Source organism: Pongo pygmaeus, chromosome 19 (assembly GCF_028885625.2).
Source record: "Pongo pygmaeus isolate AG05252 chromosome 19, NHGRI_mPonPyg2-v2.0_pri, whole genome shotgun sequence".
Lineage (NCBI taxonomy): Eukaryota > Metazoa > Chordata > Mammalia > Primates > Hominidae > Pongo > Pongo pygmaeus.
This window is the reverse complement of record NC_072392.2, coordinates 77,071,889-77,098,947: the sequence shown is the minus strand read 5'-3', so window position 1 is coordinate 77,098,947 and position 27,059 is coordinate 77,071,889. Positions and strand designations below refer to the sequence as shown.

Here is a 27,059-nt window from a genome sequence, read left to right as displayed (position 1 = left end):
ATTATATATATAATTTTTTTTTCTGTTTTTTGAACTAGAGTCTCGCTGTCACCCAGGCTGGAGTGCACCGGTGCCATCATAGCTCACCATAGCCTTCATCTCCCAGCATTAAGTGACCCTCCTGTCTCAGTCTCCTGAGTAGCTGGGACTACAGCTTTTTTTTTTTTCATCTTTATTAGAGAAGAGGTCTCACTATGTCCTCCATAAGCATGTTTTTGTTAGAAGTCCTTTAAATTTTTTTCCCACAAAACTGCTGTATAGGCAGGTGCAGCCATTGTCTAGAAGCCTTGCCTTCCCTGATGTTTTATCGGTTTGAGATTAGGCTCAGCTGTGAGTGAAGATAAATTTAAAAATAACAAGGACTTAAATCAGGGATTCTCAAATTTAAGCATGCATCAGAATCACCTGGAGGGCTTGGTAAGACTCCAGCTGCTGGGGCCCATGCCCAGGGCTTCTGACTCAGTAGGTTCGGGATGGGGCCTGAAAATGCGTGTTTCTAATTAGCCGCCAAGTGATGCTGCTGCTGCTGCTGCCAATCTGGAAATCACCCTTTAAGAACAACTGCTGGAAACACATCAAGTTTTTTTCCCTCATGTAAAAAGCCTAGAGGCCTTTTTGTGGTTCAGAGATCCTTCAAGCTTTTCATTTTGGCTCCCTAAGGTGTGACACTCATCGTGTGGCCCAAAATGACTGCTTGAGTTCCAGCCATTAGAGATTTATTCCAGCAGACAGGAAAGAGGAAGGGGCAGAAGAAAAACAGAACTTTACGGATAAGGGCACTTTACAGGGGGTGCCCACAGTTTAAGGGTGAGACTTAAACTGCCTTCTGAGGCAGAGTATGGAGGGCTATGCTGCTGGGAGCACAGGGAGGGGCCCCAACCCAGCCAGGGGGCGGGAGTGAGAGGTGACCTCTACAAATAGCAATTCCTGTCTACCTTTAGTGTTGCTGCAAAGGTTACATTTTAAAAATGGATGTGACTGTGATTTACAAGTGGCAAGTCCTATAGAGAATTTCCTTGCTTTTCTTTCTGAGGTACAGACCCAAACTGGGGTGGGGGTGTAATAGCCTGTTTTGGGAATTACGCTGAGACTTGCCTGCAGGAGATATGATCTGGGAGAGAGGCTGGAAAGGGGGGTCTTTAAGTATTGATGGAAGCCATGAAAAATTCTTTTCCCCAGAAAGATGCGCTTTCTTTTCTTTTCTCAGAGACAGAGTCTCGCTATGTTGTCCAGACTGGTCTTTAATGCCTGGGCTCAAACGATCCTCCTGTCTTAGCCTCCCAAAGTGCTGGGGTTACAGGTGTGAGCTATCATACCCAGCCAAAATACAGTTCACTTCTCTCTCTTTTCCTTCCTTTCTTTCCTTCCCTCCTTTCTCTTTCTTCTCTTTCTTTCTCTCTCTTTCTCTCTCTCTCTTTCTTTCTTTCCTTCCCTCCTTTCTCTTTCTTCTCTTTCTTTCTCTCTCTCTCTTTCTTTCTTCCCTTCCCTCCTTCCTTCCTTCCTTTCTTCCTTCCTTCCTTCTTTCCTTCCTTCCTTCCTTCTTTCCTTTCTTCTTTCTTTCAGGGTCTTGCTCTGTCACCCTTATGTCTGGTGGCACAATCATGGCTCACTGCAGCCTTGACCTCCTGGGCTCAAGTGATCCTCCCACCTCAGCCTCCCAAGTAGTGTAGATTGCAGGTGTGTGCCACCATGCCTGGCTAATTTATTTTTTTGTAGAGACGGGCCTCCCGCTGTTGCCCAGGCTGGTCTTGAACTCCTGGGCTCAAGCAATCTGCCTGCCTCAGCCTCCCAAGATGCTGGAATTACAGGTGTGAGCCACCGTGCCCGGCCAAGATTCACTTTGATACATGTTTTACTATGCAACCTCAAGGGGTTCACAGGCCCCTGAGGCTCACTGAGGAACCCCGTTTAAGAATCCTTGTTCTAGAGGAAATCTCCATCTCAGCGGTGGTTTTAGGAGCCCCAGGCTCTGGGACAGCAGTTTCAGGAGGCTTTCCTGAATGGCCCCAACTCCAAAGTGGGGACTCTAAGTGGGAAGACCCCTGTGGCAGTGGCATAGGTGGCTCTGAGATGGTGCTGCAGTTTCAAGGGACCCCAGAACTGGGCTGAGGACACAGAGTAGGGTGAAGGTAAGCAGGAGAAAGTGAACAGAGGGACAAAGGGGCATGGAGCAGGGAGAGTTGGGAGTGCATCTGCCAAGGAACTGCAGGTCAGCAGTGCCAGTGTTGGGCGGGCAGGCGCCGGAACACCTGCAGCGTGTTCCCAGCTAGGGCAGGACTCCTTGCATGAGTCCTGGTGCAAGGGGCATCTAGGAGTGGCCCCTGGAACTCTAGTTTCCAGGTCACTGACTTGGGCCTTATTCTCTCTGGGAGGCGGCAGAAAGGTGGGAGTGGGTCAATTCTTGTTTTCTTCTCTCTCTGCTATCACCTTCCACCCTCCTCTCTGATGGATGGCACAGACTGAGTTGCAGCTAATGGCTTTCTGCGGAGCCCTTGGAACTAATGAAGCTGCTAACAAGTGCCTGGGTAAATGAATTGCCGCCCCTGCCTCCCTCTCCCCCTCCCTCTCCCTGCCCCGCTGAAGGCCATGGGCGGCGCAGCAGCTCAAGGCCACTGGAGATGCAGAATGGGGGATGAAGGATGGGGCCTGTCACTCTAGGCCAGGAAAGCAGGGTGGGGGGACATGAGAGGGCGGAGGTAAACACTGGGGAGAAGCATATACCGAGAGGGAGTTGGTGAGAATTGTGGAGAAATGTGGGTAGAGGCCAGTGGCAGAGACGTGAGCAAGAAGGAGAAGGGATATGTATCGGGTAGGGTGGGGTGAGGTGGAGCGATGGTCCCCTTCTGTGCCAGGCACTGGGGCACAAAGATCAGAAGCCCCTGCCTTGTCCTTGAGGAAACCACAGTTTGGTAGGGGGTAGAGAAGCATGCAGAGATAGTCACTGGTTGGTTTTTGTTTTTGTTTTTGTTTACGTTTTTGGTTTGAGATGGAGTCTCGCTCTGTCACTGAGGCTGGAGTGCAGTGGCATGACCTTGGCTCACTGCAACCTTGACCTCCCGGGTTCAAGCGATTCTCCTGCCTCAGCCTCCTGAGTAGCTGGGACTACGGGCGTGCGCCACCACACCTGGCTAATTTTTGTATTTTTAGTAGAGATAGGGTTTCACCATGTTAGCCAGGCTGGTCTTGAGCTCCTGACCTCAGGTGATCCACCCACCTCAGCCTCCCAAAGTGCTGGGATTACAGATGTGAGCCACCATTCCTGGCCGGCATATATATATATATATATATATATATATATATATATATATATATATTTTTTTTTTTTTTTTTTTTTTCAGCATCTTACTCCTGTCACCCAGGCTGGAGTGCAGTGGTGTGATCTTGGCCCACTGCAGCCTTGACCTTTTGGGCTCAGGTGATCCTCCCGCCTCAGCCTCCTAAGTAGCTGGGACAACAGGCGCGTGCTACAATACTCAGCTATTTTATTTTATTTTATTTTTATTTTTAGTAGGACGAGAATTCGCTATGTCGCCCAGGCTGGTCTTGAACTCCTGGGCTCAAGCAATCCACCCACCTTGGCCTCTCAAAGTGCTAGGATTACAGGCATGAGCCACTGTGCCCAGCCTACCCACTGTTTAATTGTCAAAAGAAGCCTGTGACATGAGCTTTATTATTCTCTTTTTACAGTGAGGCTCAGAGAGGCCAAGCAAACTCTCCCAAAGTCACACAGCTAAGAAATGCGAGTGGGATTCAAACCCAGAACATCTGACTCCAGAATCCATACCCTTTCCACCACCCCTAGGTTTGTAAGTATGTGGAAAGAAAAGACGTGATCAGAAACCATTAAGAACAGATGGTTCTGGGTTGATCTGATTTTCCCCGTTGATGGAATTATTTGGTCGGGGATAGGAGTGCCGCAAGCTCCTCATGTCTGGACTTCAGCAAGGCACACAGCAAAATCCTGACATCCTGCAGACATGGGGTGATGTGTGGGCGAAATGGCTCAACGGCTGGAAGAATTTCTAATTAGATGAAAGGCTGCTTCTAAAGGCAATCCATGGCTGAAGGTGGGAAGTGGCGGCTTTGCACCACAGGGCTCTGTCCTTGGTCCTGCTCCGTTGAACTTTTTTTTCCTTAACCTCCCCCCCATATTTATTTCTAATTATCGAAATAATATATGTCTGCTGTAGAAAAATATAAACTATAGCTAAGCCAAAAGAAAGAAAAAGTATCCTAATCCTCACAGCACCACTTGCTGAACAGCCTTTTTCAATTTGCTGTAACTCTGAACATTTTTAGAATACGATGTTAGGACCCGAATTCCCACAACAAAAGATAACCCACTGTTCACACTGAGGGTGCATCCTGCCAGTCTCTTTATTGCAAACAATAGCAAGAAAATGTAGCACGTTATGGGGTGCTCACTGTGAGCTGGCAACAGTCCTGAGCTTCTGACAGCCACTATTTCATTCAATCCTCCTAACCCTTTACGGGCACTTTTATGACCTATTTTTCACAGATGACAAAACCAAATCTCAGAGATGAAATGATTTGCTCACGCCACAGAGACTGGGTAAACAATTGAGGCAGGGTTTGAAGCAGGTTTTGTCGGATTCTAGAGTGGGGCTTTGAGCGACCATGGGACCCTTCTCTACAAAGGTGCCCGCATGTTCACCTAGACCCATCCCCCACTGCCTGCCCTTCCACCTCGCCCTCTACTAGTAAAGGGGGCAGTTTGTGCAGGACGGTCTGAGTCTCCCTGTTGCTTCTCTTCTGCTTGCACAGTAGCATCGGGGGACACGAATGTTATGTGCGGGAAATGCGTGAGGGGAGAAGAAAAGACACACACACGATACCTTTAAGGGTAAACAACCTTTATCCCATGTAAATGGCAATGTAGATATAATAAGCAAATGATATAATAATAAGCAGATTGATATAATAAGCAAATTGCAATGGGAAGGGGAGAAGGGAAAAGATATTCACAATCACCAGACTATGGAGGATTCACCACCAGACTGGGAAGCAACAGCCTGGGTGGGCTCCAGAGTCGGCCACTTGTCCGTGTACGAGGAGAGGTCTCATGAAGCTTCGGCGCAGTATGGGACCCTAGCTCTTTTGTAACGCGTTGTTTGGCATGAGGTCCAGGCACGAAGGCCCTTCGTGATGACGAGGCTCAAGGAACACAAAAAGTTCAACTTGTTTTTGCGATTGTCTGTTGTTTTTCTTATATATATATATATATATTTATTTTTTGAGACGGAGTCTTGCTTTGTCACCCAGGCTGGAGTACAGTGGCACGATCTCGGCTCACTGCAATCTCTGCCTTCCCAGTTCAAGTGATTCTCCTGCCTCAGCCTCCCAAATAGCTGGGATTACAGGTGCCCGCCACCATGCCTGGCTAATTTTTGTATTTTTAGTAGAGACGGGGTTTCACCAAGTTGGCCAGGCTGATCTCGAACTCCTGGACTTCGGGTGATCCACCCACCTTGGCCTCCCCAAAGTGCTGGGATTACAGACGTGAGCAACCACGCCCAGCTTTGTTTTTCACTAATGTATAGGAATAGATTGAAATAGAGATTTCTCCAAAACAGCGCTGGATGAATGCCTCAAGGGTTCACACAACCCCTTCTGGTACTTGGTGAACATTGTTTCTGTCCATGTTCAATTGAGTTCAGATTTAATATTTAACTTTTCCTCCACAACCACCTAGGATGTGATCCCACACCAGGCACAAACCCCAGAGACTCTCCTGATCTGTCAGTAGCCACCCATGGGTGCTTACAGTAGGAGGGTGGCTTGCCTAGGAAGCCAGGAATGTATCTTTAAGTGACAAACACTTTTTAAAAACTTACTATTTTTCAAGTTCTGTTCTAAGCACTTTAGAAATAACTTTTTTTTTTTAATGACTTTTTTGGCAGAGTGCTGTGGCCCACATCTGTAATCCAGCACTTTGGGAGGCTGAAGCAGGAGGATCACTTGAGGCCAGGAGTTTGAGACCAGCCTGGGCAACATAGTGAGATCGTGTCTCAACAAAAATAGGCTGGGCGCGGTGCCTCACGCCTGTAATCCCAGCACTTTGGGAGGCTGAGGCAGGTGGATTACGAGGTCAAGAGGTCAAGACCATCCTGGCCAACATGGTGAAACCCGGTCTCTACTAAAAATACAAAAATTAGGTGGGCGTGGTGGCACGCCTGTAATCCCAGCTACTCGGGAAGCTGAGACAGGAGAATCGCTTGAACCCAGGAGGCGGAGGGTGCAGTGAACCGAGATCACGTCACTGCACTCCAGCCTAGCGACAGAGTGAGACTCCGTCTCAAAAAAACAAAAAAAAAAAACAAAAATAAATACTAATACAAATTAGCCGGGTATAGTGGTGCATGCCTGTTTTCCTACTAGGAAGGCTGAGGTGGGATGATCGTTTGAGCTCAGGAGTTCAAGGTTACAGTGAGCTATGACTGTGCCACTGCATTCTAGCCTCGGTGATTGAGATCCTGTCTCAAAAAAAAAAATGTTTTTTAAAGTAACATAAAGTTGGCTGGGTGTGGCGGCTCATGCATGTAATCCCAGTGCTTTGGGAGGCTGAGGCGGGCAGATCACCTGAGGTCAGGAGTTTGAGACCAGCCTGGCCCAACATGGTGAAATCCCATCTCTACTAAAAAAAATACAAAATTAGCCAGGCGTGGTAATACACACCTGTAGTCCTAGCTATTCAGGAGGCTAAGACAGGAGATCACTTGAACCTGGGAGGTGGAGGTTGCAGCAGTCCGAGATCGCGCCACTGCACTCCAGCCTGGGTGACAAAATGAGACTCCCTCTCTCAAAAAGAAAAAATAAATAAAATAAATAAATAAATAAATAAAGTAACATAAAATAAAATTGACCATTTTGTTGGTGTACAGCTTTATGAGCTTTAACACATGTATAGATTCCTAGATCCAACAATGGTGTCTGAACAATGAACATTCGTATACAAAAAGAGAACTTCAACCGAAACCTCATACCTTATACAAAAATTAGCTCAAAAGGGAAAGCAATGTAAAATAATAAAACTTTTAGAGAAAAGTAGGCGAAAATCTTCATGACCTCAGTTTAGGCAAATAGTTCTTAGACTGGACACCCAAAAGCATGAGTCACAAAAGAAAACAATTGATAAATTGGACTTCATCATAAATAAAAACTTTTGTTCTATGAAAGACAGGGTTAAGAAAATGAAAAAACCAGCTACGGACTGAAAGAAAATAGTTGCAAATCACATATTCAACAAAAGACTTGTATCCAGAATATATAAAGAACCCTTCAAACTCAACAATAAGAAAACCAACAACCCACTTAAAAAAAAAAACACACATGAACAGACACTGCACCAAGGAGGTTATAAAGATGGCAGATAAGCACATGAATAGATGTTCGACATCACTAGACAATAGAAAGATGCAATTTTTTTTTTTTGAGACAGAGCCTTGCTCTGTCACCCAGGCTGGAGTGCGGTGACGCGATCTTGGCTCACTGCAACCTATGCCTCCCGGGTTCAAGCGATTCTTTTGCCTCAGTCTACTGAGTAGCTGGGATTACAGACTTGCATCACCACGCCTGGCCAATTTTTGTATTTTTAGTAGAGATGGGGTTTCACCATACTGGCCAGGCTGGTCTCGAACTCCGGATCTCACGTGATCTGCCCACCTTGGCCTCCCAAAGTGCTGGGATTACAGGTGTGAGCCACCACGCTTGGCCGGAAAATGCAAGTTAAAACCATGATGAGGTGCCACTGTCCACACATTAGAATGGGTAATATAAAAAATATTGACAATCCAAAGTGCCGAGAGGGTGCAGAGCAATTAGAACTCTTGTCCACTGATGGTGGGAATGCAAAATGGTACAGCCATCCTGGAAAACATTTTGGCACTTTTTCTGAAGTTAAGCACACAATTACATATGACCCAGAAAACTCTCTTCAGGGTATTTATCCTAGAGAGATGAATATGCCCACATGAATGTTTATAGCCGCTTTATTCATAGTTGATCCAAAATGGAAACAGCCCTAATGTCTTTCAATGGGTAACTGAGTAAACAAACCACATTAATATATTGGCATATTTACTATTCAGCAAGAAAAAGGAATGGACTATTGATACACAGAACAAATCGGAGTAATCTCAAGGGCATTAGGAGTGGACAAAGCCTGTCTCGATAAGTTACATACTGTATTATTCCAGTTGTGTGATATTCCCTAAAAGATAGAACTATAGTGATGGTAGTGGGTGCAAACATTAGGGCTGACAGGCGTGACCACACAGGGATAGTACCAGGGGGTCCTTCGGAGTGATATAGTCCTTCTGTGTCCTGACTATGCTGGCGGTTCTAGGAGTCCTTTCTCCATTCAGTTGTCTTTGCACTTTGGTCAAAAATCAATTTGCCATATTTGCATGGGTCTATTTCTGTACTTTCTATTCTGTTCCATTTACCTAGCTATCTGTCATTTCACCTGTACCACACTCACTGTCTTTTTTTTTTTTTTTTTAGATAGGGTCTCCTTCTGTCGCCTAGGCTGGAGTGCAATGGTGCAATCTCAGCTCACTGCAACCTCTGCCTCCTGGGTTCAAGCAATTCCCATGCCTCAGCCTCTTGAGTAGCTGGGATTACAGGCATGTGCCACCACGCCCAGGAATTTTTGTATTTTTAGTAGAGATGGGGTTTCTTCATGTTGCCCAGGCTGATCTTGAACTCCTAGCCTCAAGTGATCCTCCAGCCTCAGCCACTCAAAGTGCTGGGATTACAGGCATGAGCCACCTTCCTCAGCTTTTTTTTTTTTTTTTTTTTTTTTTTAGGAGACAGGGTCTTGTTTTTTTATCCAGGCAGAGTACAGTGGTGTGATCATGGCTCACGGTAACCTCACACTCCTGGGTTTAAGCAATTCCCCCACCTCAGCCTCCCAAGTAGCGGAGACTACAGGCACCACCATGACCAACAAATTAAAAAAACTTTTGGCTGGGCGTGGTGGCTCATGTCTGTATTCCCAGCACTTTGGGAGGCTGTGGCAGATGTATCATGAGGTCAGGAGTTCAAGACCATCCTGGACAATATGGTGAAACCCCATCTCTACTAAAAATACAAAAAATTAGCCGGGTGTGGTGGCGGGCACCTATAATCCCAGCTACTCGGGAGGCTGAGGCAGAGAATTGCTTGAACCCAGGAGGCAGAGGTTGCAGTTAGCTGAGATCGCGCCACTGCACTCCTGTCTGGGCGATAGAGCAAGACTCCATCTCAAAAAAAAAAAAAAAAAAAAAAAAGTTTTTTTTGTAGAGACAGGGTCTTACTATGTTGCCCAGGCTGTCTTGAACTCCTGGCTTCAAGCAATACCTACCTCTTGACTTAGCCTCCCAGAGCATTGGAATTGTAGGTGTGAGATACCCAGCCTGGCCTAAGAGTATTGTTTTTTTAATTGTGAGTGGATTTTGAATTTTTGTCAAATGGTTTTTCTTTATCAATCAATATGAGCATTTGCTTTTTTTTTTTTTGAGACAGAGTCTTGCTCTATCGCCCAGGCTGGAGTGCAGTAATGAGATCTTGGCTCACTGCAACCTCTGCTCCTGGGTTCAAGCGATTCTTCTGCCTCAGCCGCTGGAGTAGCTGGGATTACAGGTGCCCGCCACCACGCCCAGCTAATTTTTGTATTTTTAGTAGAGACAGGGTTTTCCCATGTTGATTAGGCTGGTCTAGAACTCCTGACCTCAAGTGATCCACCCGCCTCGGCCTCCCAAAGTGCTGGGATTACAGGCGTGAGCCACTGCGCCTGGCCAAGTGATTGATTTTTGAATATTGAACCAGCCCTGCATTGTCAGGATAAATCCCACCTGATTGTAACATATACTTTTTTTTTTGTTATATATTCCTGAGTTCAGTTGGCTAATATTTTTTTCTTTTTGAGATGCAGTCACATCCTGTCACCCAGACTGGAGTGCAGTGGCACGATCTCGGCTCACTACAGCCTCTGCCTCCCAGGTTCAAGGCATTTTCCTGTCTCAGCCTCTTGAGTAGCTGGGACTACAGGTGTATGCCCCCATGCCTGGCTAATTTTTGTATATTTAGTAGAGACAGGGTTTCACCATATTGGTCAAGCTGATCTCAAACTCCTGACCTCAGGCGATCCACCCGCCTTGGCCTCCCAAAGTGCTGGGATTACAGGCTTCAGCCACTGAGCTCGGCTTATTTATTTATTTAGAGATGGAGTCACACTCTGCTGCCGAGGCTGGAGTGCAGTGGCACAATCTTGGCTCACTGCAATGTCTGCCTCCTGGGTTCAAGCGATTCTCCTGCCTCAGCCTCCCTAGTAGCTGGGACCACAGGTGCACACTACCACACCTGGCTAATTTTTGTATTTTTAGTAGAGACAGAGTTTCACCACATTGGCCAGGCTGGTCTCGAACTCCTGACCTCAAGTGATCCATCTGCCTCAGTCTCCCAAAGTGCTGGGATTGTAGGCGTGAGCCACCGCGCCCGGCCAGCTAATATTTTGTTGAAGATTTTTACATATATGTTCATGAGAGATATTGATCTGTAGGTTTTTTTTCTTACAATATCTTCGTTTGGTTTTGGTCTCAGGGTAACGCTGCCCTCATAAAATGAACGAAGGAGTATTTTCTCTTGTTCTATTTTCTGGAAGAGATTGCGTAAAATCAGTGTTATTTCTTCTTCTTTAGTTATCCCGCTCTACTGCACACTTCCTATGATTGTGTCTGTGTTCAGGGCCAGGTGGCAGGAGGACACAGAGAGAAGAAAGCTATAGGGGTTCTTCTTCTTGGGACTACAACTGTTTTTAAAAACAAACACACACACATACACACCCAGGCTGGTGTCACTCCTGCCCGCAAGTGATCCACCTCGGCGTCCCATAGTGCTGGGATTACAGACATGATCCACAGCCCCTGGCCCACAACTCTTGATCAGAGAGGGAAAGATTTGGTTGTCTGTGGACCCTGCAGCCACTGATACTACTGTCACCACTGCTACTCCGATGGAATTGTCTCGGGGCTGGGGCATGGGAGAATGAAGAAGAGAAAAATGGAGTTCCTTTTCTCTCTCTCAGTGCTAGACCTTCCCTTTCTACTCCTCGAGGCAGAACCAGCATTTCTCCTGTTGATCCTTCTCGTAGCCCCAGTGCCCATTCTGGATTTGGCACTGTCTTGTATCGAGGCTGGGGAATATCAGAGGAAAAATGAGAAAATCATTTCAGCTCAGTGGAATGTTGAATTCTGGCTTTCTTCCCCCGTTTCCCCACTGTGTTTACTTTCACACTCTTCAGAGAGCTGCCCCGTGCATGTCTGTCCATGTTTCACAGCAGCATTCAGCAGGAGAGACAGGGTGGAGGCTGCTTACTCCATCTCATCTGGAACCTAATAGCTTTTTAAACCATCACAACCATATGAAGTAGATGCTATTGTTATATACACGTGGCCGATGACAAAACTGAGGCCCTTAGAGGTTAAGTAATTTTCCTAAGATCACACAGCTAGTCAGTGGCCAACCTAGTCATCCTAGCCCCAGAGTTTGTGGTCTGAGCTGCAAGTTCCACAGCTTCAGAGGGAGCTGAACGTGACAGCTCTGTGGGGTGAGGTATCGGGCTCGCCTGCTCTGGACAGGCCCTGATATCTCACTCCCTCTAACCTGCACGGTGTGTGAAGGGAGAGTGCATAGTGTTTAGGGAATTGCTTTCTTCTTCTTCTTCTTCTTTTTTTAGACAGACTCTCACTCTGTCGTCCAGGCTGGAGTGCAGTGGCATGATCTCAGCTCATTGCAGCCTCCGCCTCCCAGGTTCCGGTGATTCTCCTGCCTCAGCCTCCCGAGTAGCTGGGATTATAGGCATGTGCCACCATGCCCAGCTAATTTTTGTATTTTTAGTAGAGACAGATTTTCACCATGTTGGCCCGGCTGGTCTCGAACTCCGGACTTCAGGTGATCCACCCACCTTGGCCTCCCAAAGTGCTAGGATTAGAGGTGTGAGCCACCGCGTCTGGCCTTTTGCTTTCTTCTTTGATGAAGATCTGGACTGTGGTGGGATAGGAATAGCCTTCTGTCTTCAAGACATACGCATGTATGTGCATGTGTGTGTATGTGTGTATACATGCTTATATATGTACCTGTGTGTAAACCATGCAGCCATGGACAGTGAGGATGTGGATCCATTCATTCAGCAAGTATACTTGAGCCACCACCATGTATCACACATTATCCTGGTCACTGAGGATACATCAGTGAAGAAACAGACAAAAACCTCTGCTCTCCTGGAGCCTCCATTCTAGTAGTCAGACAACAAACATACAAATAAGTCAATTACATAGAATGCTAGAAAGTGGTAAGTGCTGGGGAATAAACAGGGCAGATAAGGAGGATTGGGAGTGTTGGGGTAAAGGGCAGGATATAGTTATTAACACAAAACGATGTCTGCCATGTACTCTTGAATGCACTGCCTAAACTGCAATTTCATATGACTTCCTTGTATTCCAGGGGAAACTCATTCAGGCAAGTTCAGCCCTTTAGGAGGAATTCCCCTGTGGTCACATTCCAATTCCTGGACCTGCTGCCACCCTCAGAACTGCATGCTCCTTCTTCAGACTTTCTAAGAATGACTCAGGTCATTGGTGGAGTGAAGTCAAGATTTCCAACTCAGTCACCTGAAGAGATGGAGATACCATTCATGGAGCTGGAGGTCCCTGGAGATTTGGGAATTCAGATAACAAGCTAAGATAAGGGTGAGCTACTGACTTGACCTCTCTCTGCGTTAGTTTCATATTCTGTAAAACCAGGCTAATGATGGTACATTATGTGTTGTGAAGACTAAAATAATATGTGAGACGTAACTGGCATAGTACTTGGCACAGTGTAGGCACTTGAGAAAGACTGATTTATTATTTTTGCTATTTAGGCTACATTGACTTTAAGCTGACTGAGAGATATCCACGGGGATATGTCTAGAAACAGTGGACTATGTGGATAGGGAACTCAGCAGAGGAGCAAATGACAGAGATTTTGGGGGTGATTAAAACCTTGGGGGTAGATGACAACCCCACAGTGAAGAAGAAAAAAGAAAAGAGAGCCAAGGATCTCATCTTGGGAAGCACCAATGTAAATGGGCAGAAACAGGAAATGCCAGGAAAGAATCATTTTTTGTTTTGTACTTACAATGGCTAGAAAAAAATATAATTTTACGTTTCTGATTTCTTTTTTTTTTTTTTTTGTGAGATGGAGTCTTGCTCTGTCGCCCAGGCTGGAGTGCGGTGGCATGATCTTGGCTCACTGAAACCTCTGCCTCCCGGGTTCAAGGAATTCTCCTGTCTCGACCTTCCAAGTAGCTGGGATTACAGGCGCATACCACCACGCCTGGCTGCTTTTTGTATTTTGGGTACAGGCGAGATTTCACCATGTTGGCCAGGCTGGTCTCGAACTCCTGACCTCAAGTGATCCGCCTGCCTCAGCCTCCCAAAGTGCTGAGATTACAGGCGTGAGTCACCATGCCTGGCCAAATATGTAATTTTTTTTTTTTTTTTTGATACGGAGTCTCACTCTGTCGCCCAGACTGGAGTGCAATGGCATGATCTCAGCTCACTGCAACCTCTGCTTCCTGGGTTCAAATGATTCTGCTGTCTCAGCCTCCCGAGTAGCTGGGATTACAGGCACCTGCCACCATGCTCAGCTAATTTTTGTATTTTTAGTAGAGACGGGGTTTCACCATGTTGGCCATGCTGGTCTTGAACTCCTGACCTCAAGTGATCCACCCTCCTTGGCTTCCCAAAGTGCTGGGATTACAGGTGTGAGCCACTACACCTGGCCATATATACAATTTTTATTTGTCCATTATTCCAGAATAAAGCTGGAAGAAAAAAAAAGAGAAAAGAAAAGGAAAGAAAAAAAAAAGATTAGTCTGGATGCTAGGGATGTTCATTGCTATTGGTTTCAACATTGTTTTTAGCCCTTTTCTGTAAACAGAGATTTCCAAATCAAATTCAGGACTGACGGGTGTTTATTTAACTTCTTCTATATGACATCTGTGTCCTCTTTCTTCCACATTGTAAATTCTTGTTCTCAAGGACACAGGAGATGATAGCATTAAAAATCCCATTTATTTTAGAATAGCATTTGTTTGATCTATATTACACAGAAGTCTCAGAATAAATACTGACTGGCACCACCAGTTATTATGGAGAACAGTTGATTTTTTTTTTCTTTTGAGATGGACTTTCACTCTTGTTGCCCAGACTGGAGTGCAATGGCACAATCTCGGCCCACCGTAACCTCCGCCTCCCGGGTTCAAGCGATTCTCCTGCCTCAGCCTCCTGAGTAGCTGGGATTACGGGCATGGGCCACCATGCTTGGCTAATTTTGTATTTTTAGTAGAGACTGGGTTTCTCCATGTTGGTCAGGCTGGTCTCGAACTCCTGACCTCAGGTGATCCACCCGCCTTGGCCTCCCAAAGTGCTGGGATTACAGGCGCGAGCCACCGTACCCAGTTGATTTTTTTTTTTTTTTTTGCATATGCTACCCCCTTGCTCTCCCTGCACATTTTTTCTGGTTTTATTATATACATATACATAGTTAGAGTATCTAATCGTTACATAATACACTTTCTTCCTTTTAATTCTCATTTAGCATTAGTTCTTTTTTTTTTTGAGATGGAGTTTCGCTTTTGTTGCTCAGGCTGGAGTGCAATGGCGCAATCTCGGCTCACAGCAAACTCCACCTCCTGGATTCAAGCGATTCTCCTGCCTCAGCCTCTCGAGTAACTGGGATTACAGGCATGCGCCACCACACCCGGCTAATTTTGTATTTTTAGTAGAGACAGAGTTTCTCCATGTTGGTCAGGCTGGTCTCAAACTCCCGACCTCAGGTGATCCGCCTGCCTTGGCCTCCCAAAGTGCTGGGATTACAGGCATGAGCCACCGCGTCCAGCCAGCATTAGTTCTACATAACTGAACTTAATGCTCATCACCAGGCCTTATGTCAATGTCTTTCTAGTCATTTTGGTTGTCTGAAGTTTATTCTCTAGTAGATTCCTCAGGAAAAGCTCATGGGCATAATATTCCCTGAGATCTTGCATGCTGATAATAGTTTGATTATGCATTTGAAGGTCAGAATAGCTGGGAGGTAGAGGTAAGAGGATTGCTTGAGCCGAAGAACTTTAGACCAGCCTGGGCAACATAGTGAGACTATTTCTACAAAAATAAAAGAATAAAACACTATTAAAATTAGCTAGATGTGGTGGTACACTCCTGTAGTCCCAGCTGCTCAGGAGGCTGATTGCACCACTGCACTCCAGCCTGGATGACAGAGCAAGACCCTGTCCCCTCACACCCCCCAAAAAAAAGAAAGAAAGAAAAATGATGGTAATATAACATAACTTTCTTTGTAGAGACAGGGTCTCTCTCTGTCACCAGGCTGGAGTGCAGTCACAGCTCACTGCAGCCTTGATGTTGGCCCAAGCAATCCTCCCACCATAGCCTTCTGAGTAGTGGGACTACAAGTGCATGCCATCACATTCAGCTATTTTTTGTATTTTTTTCCTATTTTGACCATCCATGTCAGATTTTTTGTTGGTATTTTTGGTAGAAATAGGGTCTCTCTATGTTGCCCAGTCTAGTCTCGAACTCCTGGGCTCAAGCGATCCACCCACCTCGGCTTCCCAAAGCGTTGGGATTATAGGCATGAGCCACCACACCTGGCCAGGGCTATTTTTCTCTTTCTTTTCTTTCCTTCCTTCTTTCCTTCCTTCCTTCCTCCCTCCCTTCCTTCCCTTCCTTCCCTTCCTCCCTTCCTCCCTTCCCTTCCTTCCTTCCCTTCCTTCCCTTCCTTCCCTTCCTTCTTTTTTTTTTTTTTTTTTTGAGATGGAGTCTCACTCTGCTGCCCAGGCTGGAGTGCAATGGCATGATCTCAGCTCGCTGTAACCTCCGCCTCCTGAGTTCAAGCGATTCTCCTGTCTCAGCCTCCCGAGTAGCTGGGATTACACGTGTGTGCTACCACGCCTGGATAATTTTTGTATTTTTAGTAGAGACGAGGTTTCACCATGTTGGCCAGAGTAGTCTAGAACTCCTGAGTTCAAGTGATCCGCCTGCCTCAGCCTCCCAAAGTGCTGGGATTACAGGGATGAGCCACCATGCCCAGCTCAGGGCTATTTTTCTAATAATAGTTTTGTATGGGATTTGATCTTAATACTTTTACATTGCTAATTTTTATGTGAAACTAGTTTTCCTGAATTTTCAGAAGGAGGCTTCACCAGAGAGTTTTTCTAACTTCAAAAATCTCTTCCTTTTATTGTTTTCACATAATGTGAAAATGACGGTGGCTTTGGTCTGAGCTTTTTCTGGCTCTGTTCCTCTCTCTCCTTTTTATCTGGATCTCTTTCTCCCCCTTTTCTTGTCTCTGTGCTGCTTAATTTTGATCCTGCTCTTAGTGGCTTATCTGTGGGTTCAGTACCATAAGGGAGCCCTGGCGGGTCAGTGCTGAGAGCTCAGGGGACAAGAACTTCTCCAGGCCCTTTGGACTTGAACGAAGGCATTGGTGCCCTTGCCCTCGCCTGCTACCGTGATGGCTGTTTCAGCAGCTGTGTGCCGCCCCCCAGAAAATGCCCATTGCACTTTCCAGGTAACACCTGTTGACTACATCTCAAGTCATACAAATCAGAGGCAAACTGAAGTGTTTATGCCCCTACATTTATCAGTCATTGGTTAAACCCGCCCCTGGGGAATGGGGAAGCCCCAGGCACTTCCAACGTGATGCAGGCAAATTGGTCCTGGCAATCTGAGGGCACCCGTGCGACTAAAAGATTCCTTCATTCATGTGGTCAAGAATGGCTCATTTTTTGTACAGCATGGTGACTGTAGTTAATAATACTGTACTATAGAGTGTAGATCTTAAGCATTCTCACATAAGAAAAAGTAACAATGTGAGGTGATGGATGTGTTAATTTGGTTGTAGTAATCATTTTACAATGTATACATATATCAAATCATCACATTGTACACTTTAAGTATATACAATTTTATTGGTTAATGATACCTCCGTAAAGCTGAAAAATGGCTCATTTTTACATTTCCATTTGGCATTGCATTAAGGGTCATGGAAGGGGGGAAATAGAGGAGTGAGAGGGTACCCCCATTCCTTCTAATAGCACATTTTGAGAGTGGCACACATCACTCTTGTGCACATCCATTGGCTGGAACTTAGTCACAGGAAGTCACTTAGCTGCAAGGGAGACTGGGAAATGTAGTTTTTAGCTGGGAAGCCATATGCTCAGCTAAACTCTATTGTAAGGGAAGAAGGGGAAAATAGGTACTGGGGAACAACTCACAGTCTCTTTCATTAAGAGTGATGGGAAAGAGTGAAAGGAAAAGATGGGTGAGGTAGGGTGACAGGCTCCCACTTCCAGGCAGGGGTTTGAGGGAGGAGGAGGATGCATGCTGAGGTGAAGGCCATTTTCATTGTGGTAAGAGATAGCTGAGTTTGGAGGCAGAGAAGACAGAAACTGGGCTGACATGAGGGTTGGGGAAAATGGAACAAAATAGGCCGGGCATGGTGGCTTACGCCTATAATCTCAGCACTTTGGGAGGCTGAGGTCAGGAGTTCAAGACCAGCCTGGCCAACATGGGGAAACCCTGTCTCTACTAAAAATACAAAACTTAGCTGGTTGCGGTGGCAAGAGCCTGTAATCCCAGCTACTCCGGAGGCTGAGGCACAAGAATCACTTGAACCCAGGAGGCGGAGGTTGCAGTGAGCTGAGATTGTGCCACTGCACTCCAGCTTGGGTGACAGAGCAAGACTCCGTCTCAAAAAAAAGTAAAAAGAAAAAAAAATGGAGCAAAACAGAGGCCAAGGGCCTTCTTAGCTAGACATGGCCACATGACTAAGTTCTGGCCAATAGGACAGGAGCACAACAAGCAATGCAGCTTCCTCATCATACTCTTTATTTCCAACTTTTCAGTTCAGGGGTACATGTACAGGATGTGCAGTTTCGTTACATAGGTAAATATGTGCCATGGTGGTTTGCACAAATCATCCCGTCACCTAGGTATTAAGCCCAGCAGCCATTAGCTATTCTTCCTGATACTTTCCCTCCTCCCCAACTTCGCTTTTTTGGTTTGTTTGTTTGTTTGTTTTTTGAGATGGGGTTTTGCTCTGTTGCCCAGGCTGGAGTGCAGTGGAGCAATCACAACTCACTGCAGCCCTGACTCCTCAGGCTCAAGTGATCCTCCCACCTCAGCCTCCCAAGTAGCTGTGACTACAGGCACACACCACCATACCAGGCTAATTTATTTTTTATTGTTTAGGTAGAGACAGGATCCTGTTATGTTGCCCAGGCTGGTCTCAAATTCCTGGGCTCAAGTGTCCTCCTGCCTCAGCCTCCCAAAGTGCTGAGATTACAGGTGTGGGCCAGGAAGCTGACCTCTACCATACCCAACTCTTAAAGGGCAAAATGCTTGCCCTCTACTTCCTTGTTTCTCATCCCTGTGGCCTGGAATGTGAATGTGGGGTAATGAACACCATTTTTTTTGTTTTTGTTTTTGTTTTGAGACGGAGTCTTGCTCTGTCGCCCAGGCTGGAGTGCAGTGGCGTGATCTCAGCTCACTGCAACCTCCGCTTCCCGGGTTCAAGCAATTCTGCTGCCTCAGTCTCCTGAGTAGCTGGGATTACAGGCACCCGCCACCACACCTGACTAATTTTTTTGTACTTTTAGTAGAGATGGGGTTTCACCATGTTGGCCAGGCTGGTCTCCAACTTCTGACCTCAGGTGATCCACCACCTGGGCCTCCCAAAGTGCTGGGATTACAGGCGTGAGCCGCCGTGTCCGGCCTAATGAACATTCTTTTTTTTTGAGATGAAGTCTCACTCTCGTCCCCCAGGCTGGAGTGCGATGGTATGACCTCAGCTCAGCTCACTGCAACCTTCGCCTCCCAGTTCAAGTGCTTCTCTTGCCTTGGCCCGCCCGAGTAGCTGGGATTACAGGCACCTGCCACCATGCCTGGCTAATTTTTGTATTTTTAGTGGAGATGAGGTTTCACCATGTTGGCCAGGCTGGTCTAGAACTCCTGACCTCAGGTGACCCACCCGCGTCAGCCTCCCAAAGTGCTGGGATTACAGGTGTGAGCTATCACGCCCGGCCAAACATTCTTAAACCATGTAGATGGGTGCATAATCTTGGAGTAACAAGATAGATGGTGTTTGGGCTCCTTGTAGATCAGAGGCACCCTATCCCCTGGCTACCAGCTTGGTCTCTTACAAGAGAGAGAAATAAACATCTATGATATTTAAGCTACCGCTATTTGGTATCTATTAAGGCAGGTGCACGAATATTTTAGCTAATATGTTCACATGTTGACTGACTGATTCAATAACCTAGGAGCACACACGTGCCAGTATCACATCAGATGCCAGGAGCCACAAAGACACAAGTCCACAAGGGCCTGGTGAATCAGGGAGCTGACTGTGTCTGACAGGTCAGAACTGTTTCTCCCTGAATCGATACCTCTTTCAGGACTTGAGTTTCTGCACCTGCAGCACAGGCCTCTTGAGACTTTTGGGCCCTTGAAAGAGTTTTGGATTCAAGCAGGAGCTTATCCGAGAACAGGAGCACTCATGCGGAGAGGATGTGCACAGAACTCACAGGGGCTGGCGCCCAGGGACCCTCACAGGGTCTAATTTCAGGCTTCGCAACACACACCAGCATTTTATTTTTATTTTTTTCCTTTTTTGAGACATAGTCTTGCTCTGTCACCCAGGCTGGAGTGCTGTGGAGCGATCTTGGCTCATTGCAATCTCCGCCTCCCAGGTTCAAGTGATTCTCCTGCCTCAGTCTCCCAAGTAGCTCGGATTATAGGCATGCACCACCATACCCAGCTAATTTTTGTATTTTTAGTACAGACAGGGTTTTGACATGGCCAGGCTGGTCTCAAACTCTTTGCTTCAGGTGATCCGCCCGCCTTGGTCTCCCAAAGTGCGGGGATTACAAGCATGAGCCACTGCACCCAGCCTATTTTTATTGGTTTTTAAAAATTCTTTGGTTGTTATTTAAGCCATTAAATAGAAATACCCTTTAAACATTCAAACTATATTGGAAATATATAAAATACTGGAGAAGCCCTTGTTTTGATATAAACAGGTCTGAGTCATTGACCAGTGTTTTGAAAAAGTCAGTTTAAGTGGGCAATCATAAAGACACATACAGATCTTAGTCACTTTGTTTTGATTTCAAACACAAAATTCACATTCAGACAAAATTCACATTCAGGCACGAATTTTTCTTTGGGTATCTTGACTCAAATCACCCTTTGACTTTCTTGCATAAATCACACCCACAAGCCTATAATTTGTCACCTGTTATTTCCAATTTCTTTAAACTTAAAGACGCTTGTGAAGCAATCTGATGTAGCACACTTCTAGATTTTTAGGATTTTCCCGTAATAGTTTATCTTTCACATCTAATTCAACATGTCAGCAAATCTCTTTGTGTATTACTTCCAAAGCATTTAACGTAGTTTGCAAGAAAACAATTGTTTATGCACTCATATTTCATCAATATTAAATTAATATTTAATTCAATTATATGATTACAATGACAAATACACCTGGCATAAACAGGCTAGGGACACATCCAACCAAAAGGCAACTCAACCCAGAGATAGCTGAGTTCTTGCTTTTCTAGACCAGAGGTCATCAAACTATGGCCCTGTGGGCCTGTTTTTGTACATTCTGTGGGTTAAAATGCCTTTTAGGGGCTGGGTGTAGTGGCTCACACCCGTAATGCCAACACTTTGGGAGGCCAAGGCAGGTGGATCACTTGAGGTTGGGAGTTCAAGACCAGCCTGGCCAACATGGTGAAACCCCATCTCTACTAAAAATACAAAAATTAGCCGGGCGTGGTGGCATGTGCCTGTAATTCCAGCTACTTGGGAGGTTGAGGCAGGAGAATCTCTTGAACCTGGGTGGTAGAGGTTGCAGTGAGCTGAGATCATGCTGCTGCACTCCAGTCTGGGTGACACAGCAAGACTCTGTCTCAAAAAAAAAAAAAAAAAAAAAAATGCCTTTTACGCCAGGCACAGTGACTCATGCCTATAATCTCAGCATTTTGGGTGGCTGAGGCCCAAGGATCCCTTGAGCTCAATAATAATAAAAAGAATGGCTTTTAAAGTGGTTGAATCTGTAAGCAGTTGAAATAAACTAAACAAATTTTATGACATGAAAATTATATAAAATTCAAACTTTAATGTCTGTAAGTAAAGATTTACTGAAGCACTACCATGCCCATTCTTTTTTTTTTTTTTTTTGGTGTATTGAGTGGCTGCTTTCAAGCTACAGTGGATGAACCTAAGGGTGTCAACAGAAACTGTATGGACCACAAAGCCTAAAATATTTACTATCTGGTCCTTTACAGAGTTTGCTTACCTCTGTTCTAGAGAGAAGCCTGAGCCTTGGGTGCGCACCACACCACGGGTATCTGTTACTGTGTTTTGCAGAAGCTTCAGCTAAGAGGGAGGGCTCCTAAGAGAGCTCCTACCACAAAAAGTGAAAATCCCTTACTACTTGGCATCGCTGTTTCCTAAACCCACCCCCCACTCTTCCCAAGGTAGCTTCATGGTTTGCTTCCTCACTTCCTTCTTGGGCTCAAGTGATCCTCCAACGTGGTCTCCCAGCGCACTGGGATTACAGACATGAGCCACTACACCCGGCTCTGATTTTTCTCTATAGCACTTATCAGACATATTCCATGCTTATTTATTTATGTATGTATTCATTTATTTGAGACAGATTCTCACTCTGTCACCAAGGCTGGAGTGCAGTGGCACCATCTCGGCTCACAGCAACCTCCGCCCCCTGGATTCAAGTGATTCTCATGCCACAGCCTCCTGAGTAGCTGGATTACGGGCGCCCGCCACCGCGCTTGGCTAATTTTTGTAGTTTTAGTAGAGACGGGATTTCACCATGTTGACCAGGCTGGTCTTGAACTCCTGGCCTCTGATGATCCACCTGCCTCGGCCTCTCAAAGTGCTGGGATTACAGGCGTGAGCCACCGCACCCAGCCTCCATGCTTATTTATTTATTTTCTATTTTCTGTCGCTAAAATGTGAGCTCTATAAGGGCAAGGATTTTGCCTGTTTGTTCACTGCTCTATCCCAGTGCCTAGATCAGTGCCTGGCACACAGCAGGGACTTAATAAGTGCTTGTTGATGAGGATTGAATTACTCTTTTTTTTTTTTTTTGAGACAGTTTCCCTCTGTCGCCCAGGCTGGAGTGCAGTGGCGCGATCTTGCCCAGAGGCAACCTCTGCCTCCGGGATTCAAGCAATTCTCCTGCTTCAGCCTCCAGAGTAGCTGGGACTACAGGCACGCGCCACGACGCCTGGCTAATTTTTGTATTTGTAGTACAGATGGGGTTTCACCATGTTGGCCAGGCTGGTCTTGAACTCCTGACCTGGTGATCCACTCACCTCGGCCTCCCAAAGTGCTGGGATTACAGGCGTGAGCCACCACGCCTGGCCTGAATTACACTTGCTGTATGACAACCTGCTGTCTGTAGGACCCTGGGCATGAGGAAATGCCTGAGAGTGGAAAGCAGTGGAGCAGTGCTGCACAGTGCATGGTGATCAAAGAGAGGCCTTGTGTGTGGGGAGTGGGTATGGGCAGGTGGGTGATGGGGTACAGAATTCTAAGCCTCTGGGGATGAATGGCAGAGGCCACACCATCTTGATGAGTGGCCCTTGAGCCCACTGGACAAGGAGAATTGTTGGCTGGGGTCCAGGTCCATATTCTCCCTGACTTGGGGTGGCCTTGCCAGGTGTTCTCAGAATGGGGACCAAAGGAGCCCTTTGATTCTGTCTCCTCCCCTTTGATTATGTCCCCTACCCTTCAAGGACAAACTGGAGGCAGGTCCTGGTCTCACTTCTACAAAAACAATTGTTTCTGAAGTTTCCCCCCTTACACCCTAGATATGTCTCATGGCCACTGAGTCATGCAGCAATGATGGGTGTGGGTGTGTGGATGGGGGGGTGGCTGAGCCCATTGATCGAGGGCTGAGACATCTTCCCCGCTAATCAACAAGTTAATAAGCTCTTCGATGAGGAGGCGGTGATTAATGAACCAATCAGCTTGCCCTATAATTGGGGAGTGAGATTGGAGGGTGGGAGTATGATGGATAGAGAGGGTTTGCGAGGATGTGCGGCTGGCTCCTGGTCCACACTGAGACCACCTAGGGGCCCATTTACTTTGGCTATAAATGAGGAAGTGACTTCTTCAGAGGTTGTAGCCCGAATTCAGGCCACCCCATGCCCTCTAGCTTCTACAGTGTCTCTCCTCTCTTCCCATCTGTCCTTGGACCCCACATTCCCCAAGACATGACAGGGTTCCAGGGATGTCAGATTCCCCGTGGCCATCTCACAGGTTCCTTCATCTCTGCCCCGAATCGGTGCACTAGAAATACCCTACCAGCACCATGGTTAGTGCCGCTGCAGGGTCAGAAGAGCAAATAGCCCCCTACTCTCTGGTATCCTTGCCCCTGTTAGCTTGCAGGGTCCTTCTCTAGGCCCTGATCCCTGGGCTCACAGATGTCCTAACCAGCCCCCACTGCCCCCTCCATCCTAGGGTGAGCACCTGTCTTTTGTCTTTCCATGGAGGAATGGAATTCTTTGATTTCCGCTGTCTCCCCTCCAAACAGGACAAAGGCTGTCTCTGTCTCTCTGTATGTGTTCTGGGAACAGCTCATACTGGGGCTCCCCTATGACATGGCCATGTCTCTCCTTTGAGACTGGGGTTCTTGAAGCGCAGGGGTGTGTCTTGCCCCCTGGATGAGGGCTCCCTAAGAAGAATGACTTTTCTCCTCCCTCCAAGGGCAGGATCTATGTCCCCTTGTCCTGGTGTCCTCTTCCACCCCCATGCTTAGCAGGGCACCCTGGTGTTTCCTGGGATGTGGAATCCCATGGGGCCTGACTGGCTGATAAGGAGCCATTTCCGGAGAATGCAGGTGATTGAACCCATAAAATGGTGACAGAGAGCCCTGAACTCCCCATCTCAGGAGAGCTCTAAAAATAGTGCCCACAGCCATCTGTCCTGGGGCTGGAGGGGCTGGCTCAGAACCAAGGGCCTGGACAAGTTGGCCCCGTCAGTCCCTATGGGCTGATGGGACATCTGGAAGTACTAGAGGTCTGGCCAGGCCAGGGAGAGGAAGCTGGAAGGACTTTATGGGGAGACCTTCCCACAGCCCTTTCTCCTCCTGGGCAGGTGGGTTTGAGAGGGTTGGCAGTCTGAAGGTCCTTCTCCTACTCGGCCTCTCAGAGTGGGTGTGGGCCCCAGACTTAGTCTTCGGGTCCCTGCTTCCAGGCCTGCCTCTGGCGCCCCAATGGCTACTCCAGGTGCTGAGCCTTTCTGCCCCTCACAATTGAGAGGTCCTCTTCCTGGGTTCTGCCTCACCCTGCTTTTCCTGTTTGAATCGTGGGTGAGCTTGGCTGCTCCATCACCTCCCAGGGCTTCAGTTTCCTCATCAGGAAAATGGAGATAAACTCAGTTCATCATCTTGTGATGCCTGAAATTCTGCACTACCCGGTGCACAGTAGGTGCTTAATAAACAAGTCCTTTCCTTCAAAGGATCTGGGCTTAGAGCCCAGTGGAGACTGCCACGGGCTGGGGACAGTGGCATGTGCCTGGGAAGCCTTGGCATCACTCAGGCCCAGAAGACGCCAGTGCCCTGAATGACACCTGCATAGGGGTGGAGACACTGCCTTGGGAGGGGGCTCTATACCACACATGGCTGGACTGGGGTCTGTGTGTGCCAGTCTGGATACACAGGTGGCCGACTCAGCTTCTTCTGGTGGGGGGATTGATTTCTGCCTCCTCCTGCCTCTTTTCCAACTCTTTAATAGAGAGAGGACATAATGGAGTGTTCAGAGAGGCCTCTCCCCCAAGACACCATAAACTGTAGGTCAGGAGCCAAGGTCAGGTGCTCCCACCCTGCCTCCAGGAGACTTTCCCCAAGAGGTCCTGTCATTCCTCAGCCCTTCTCCAAGGTATTACTGAGCAGAGGTTGAAAAGAGTTGTCTTTTGTAAAGAGTGGTCACAGATCCCACGGACTGGAGGGAATGTGTCCACCCTCCCACGCCCCAACTCCCACCCAGGGACAGGCTAGGGAAGATAGAATTTCAACCCTGGTCCTAGGGGCTGCCCCAGGAGTCTAGATCCAACCGCTTTACTTCCTCAGGAGGCTAGACCTGCCACTGGGGAGCTGTGGGGTGAACATGGGGTTCAGGCTGAGTACCCCATCCAGTGAGACCCCGAATCTGAGCATGGCAGCTGCCCCCTCAGCTCCTGCGAGGTGGAGACATCACGCACTGGCTGGGTATAAGCTCAGCGATCTGACAAGGGTGGAAGGAGGGAGGAAGAAGGACCCACCCCCTGCTGGCTCCCCCTCCCCCTGGGACTCCCCCTCCCTTTCCAGGCGGGGATATAAGCCCCACAAGGAAAGCGCTGAGCAGAGGAGGCCTCAGCTTGACCTGCGGCAGTGCAGCCCTTGGGACTTCCCTCGCCTTCCACCTCCTGCTCATCTGCTTCACAAGCTATCGCTGTGAGTGGCTGGGGGCTCAAGCATGGTCTGTACCGGGAAACCCAGGCTGTTTTTGTGGGGAAACTGAGGCTGGGATGGTGGAAGCTGGGGGTGAGTGGTAGGAAACTGGATTGGAGGGGGCCATCGGAAGTGGGAAGGAGGCCAGCAGCGGGGGTGGGGGTGGGGAGACAGGCAGGGCTTATGCCTCTCTGATATGAGGAAACTGAGTCAGGAGACCGTGCAGTGCCCAAGAACACACAGCAAGCCCGGTGGCTGAGCCTTGGTCCGGTACCAGCCCCAGGGAGAGCGTCGGAACGCGGCCCCGACGGCAGCCGCAGCCTCCCGCCGTGTAGGGTCGAGGCTTGGAATGACCCACGTCCCAATGTCTCCTTCCCAGATGGTGTTCGTGCGCAGGCCGTGGCCCGCCTTGACCACAGTGCTTCTGGCCCTGCTCGTCTGCCTGGGGGCGCTGGTCGACGCCTATCCCATCAAACCCGAGGCTCCCGGCGAAGACGCCTCCCCGGAGGAGCTAAACCGCTACTACGCCTCCCTGCGCCACTACCTCAACCTGGTCACCCGGCAGCGGTGAGCGCAGGCGCGGAGCGGGACCCCTGGGGCTCTCACCCTGAGGTCCCGCTCCACCTGGGGGCGTGGCCAGATCTGACCACGCTCTTCCCTTCCCCGCCCCCAGGTATGGGAAAAGAGACGGCCCGGACACGCTTCTTTCCAAAACGTTCTTCCCCGACGGCGAGGACCGCCCCGTCAGGTCGCGGTAAAAGCGCCCTCGTTACCACACATCCTGCCTCCGAGAGCGCGGCCTGGCCCTACCCTGGCAACATCACTTAACGACGTCTCCCAGGCTCGCCTCCCCAGATCCAATTCCTTCCCCTTCTCTTCCGCAGGTCGGAGGGCGCAGACCTGTGGTGAGGACCCCTGAGGCCTCCTGGGAGATCTGCCAACCACGCCCACGTCATTTGCATACGCACTCCCGACCCCAGAAACCCGGATTCCACCTCCCGACGGCGGCGTCTGGGCAGGGTTGGGGTGCGGCCCTCCGCCCGCGTCTCGGTGCCCCCGCCCCCTGGGCTGGAGGGCTGTGTGTGGTCCTTCCCTGGTCCCAAAATAAAGAGCAAATTCCACAGAAACGGAGTGTGTGCCTTTGTATTTCCTTTCTTTTCTCCTTCGTGGAGGTGGCATCCCGTGGAAGTGGAGGGTGGAGGCGTGGGGGCCAGGGAAGAGAAAACCGACTTGGACAGAGGCGCCCCAGGACAAGGCTGGGGCGGGCTGCGGAGTTCCCTCTGCTCGGAGCCCAGGGAAGACTCGACCACCCAGCCTGAAGCTGGACAGCGCCCAGACCAGGAACTGCTGTGGAAGGAACTCTGGTCGAGTGGGGGCAGGGGTGGATGGAGCTCTGGAAGAAGGGGCGGGGACGGGCCACAGGAGCCTGCTAGGCAGCCTAGGAGAGCAGATGGGGTCAGGGCTGTCCCTTC

The 27,059-nt window shown here is 48.2% G+C and overlaps 1 protein-coding gene across 1 annotated transcript in view; it reads left to right on the top strand.

Moving 5' to 3' along the window:
- PYY (peptide YY) overlaps positions 1–26,718 on the top strand; it is a 51,491-nt gene extending 24,773 nt beyond the window's left edge. The window contains exons 2-6 of the mRNA XM_054457807.1: positions 12,505–12,749; positions 25,465–25,590; positions 25,967–26,154; positions 26,261–26,341; positions 26,472–26,718. Of these exons, the coding sequence (XP_054313782.1) occupies positions 25,967–26,154; positions 26,261–26,341; positions 26,472–26,496 (294 nt within the window). The 5' untranslated portion in view covers positions 12,505–12,749; positions 25,465–25,590 and the 3' untranslated portion in view covers positions 26,497–26,718. The remainder of the gene's footprint in view (positions 1–12,504; positions 12,750–25,464; positions 25,591–25,966; positions 26,155–26,260; positions 26,342–26,471) is intronic.
- The last annotated feature ends 341 nt before the right edge of the window (positions 26,719–27,059 follow it).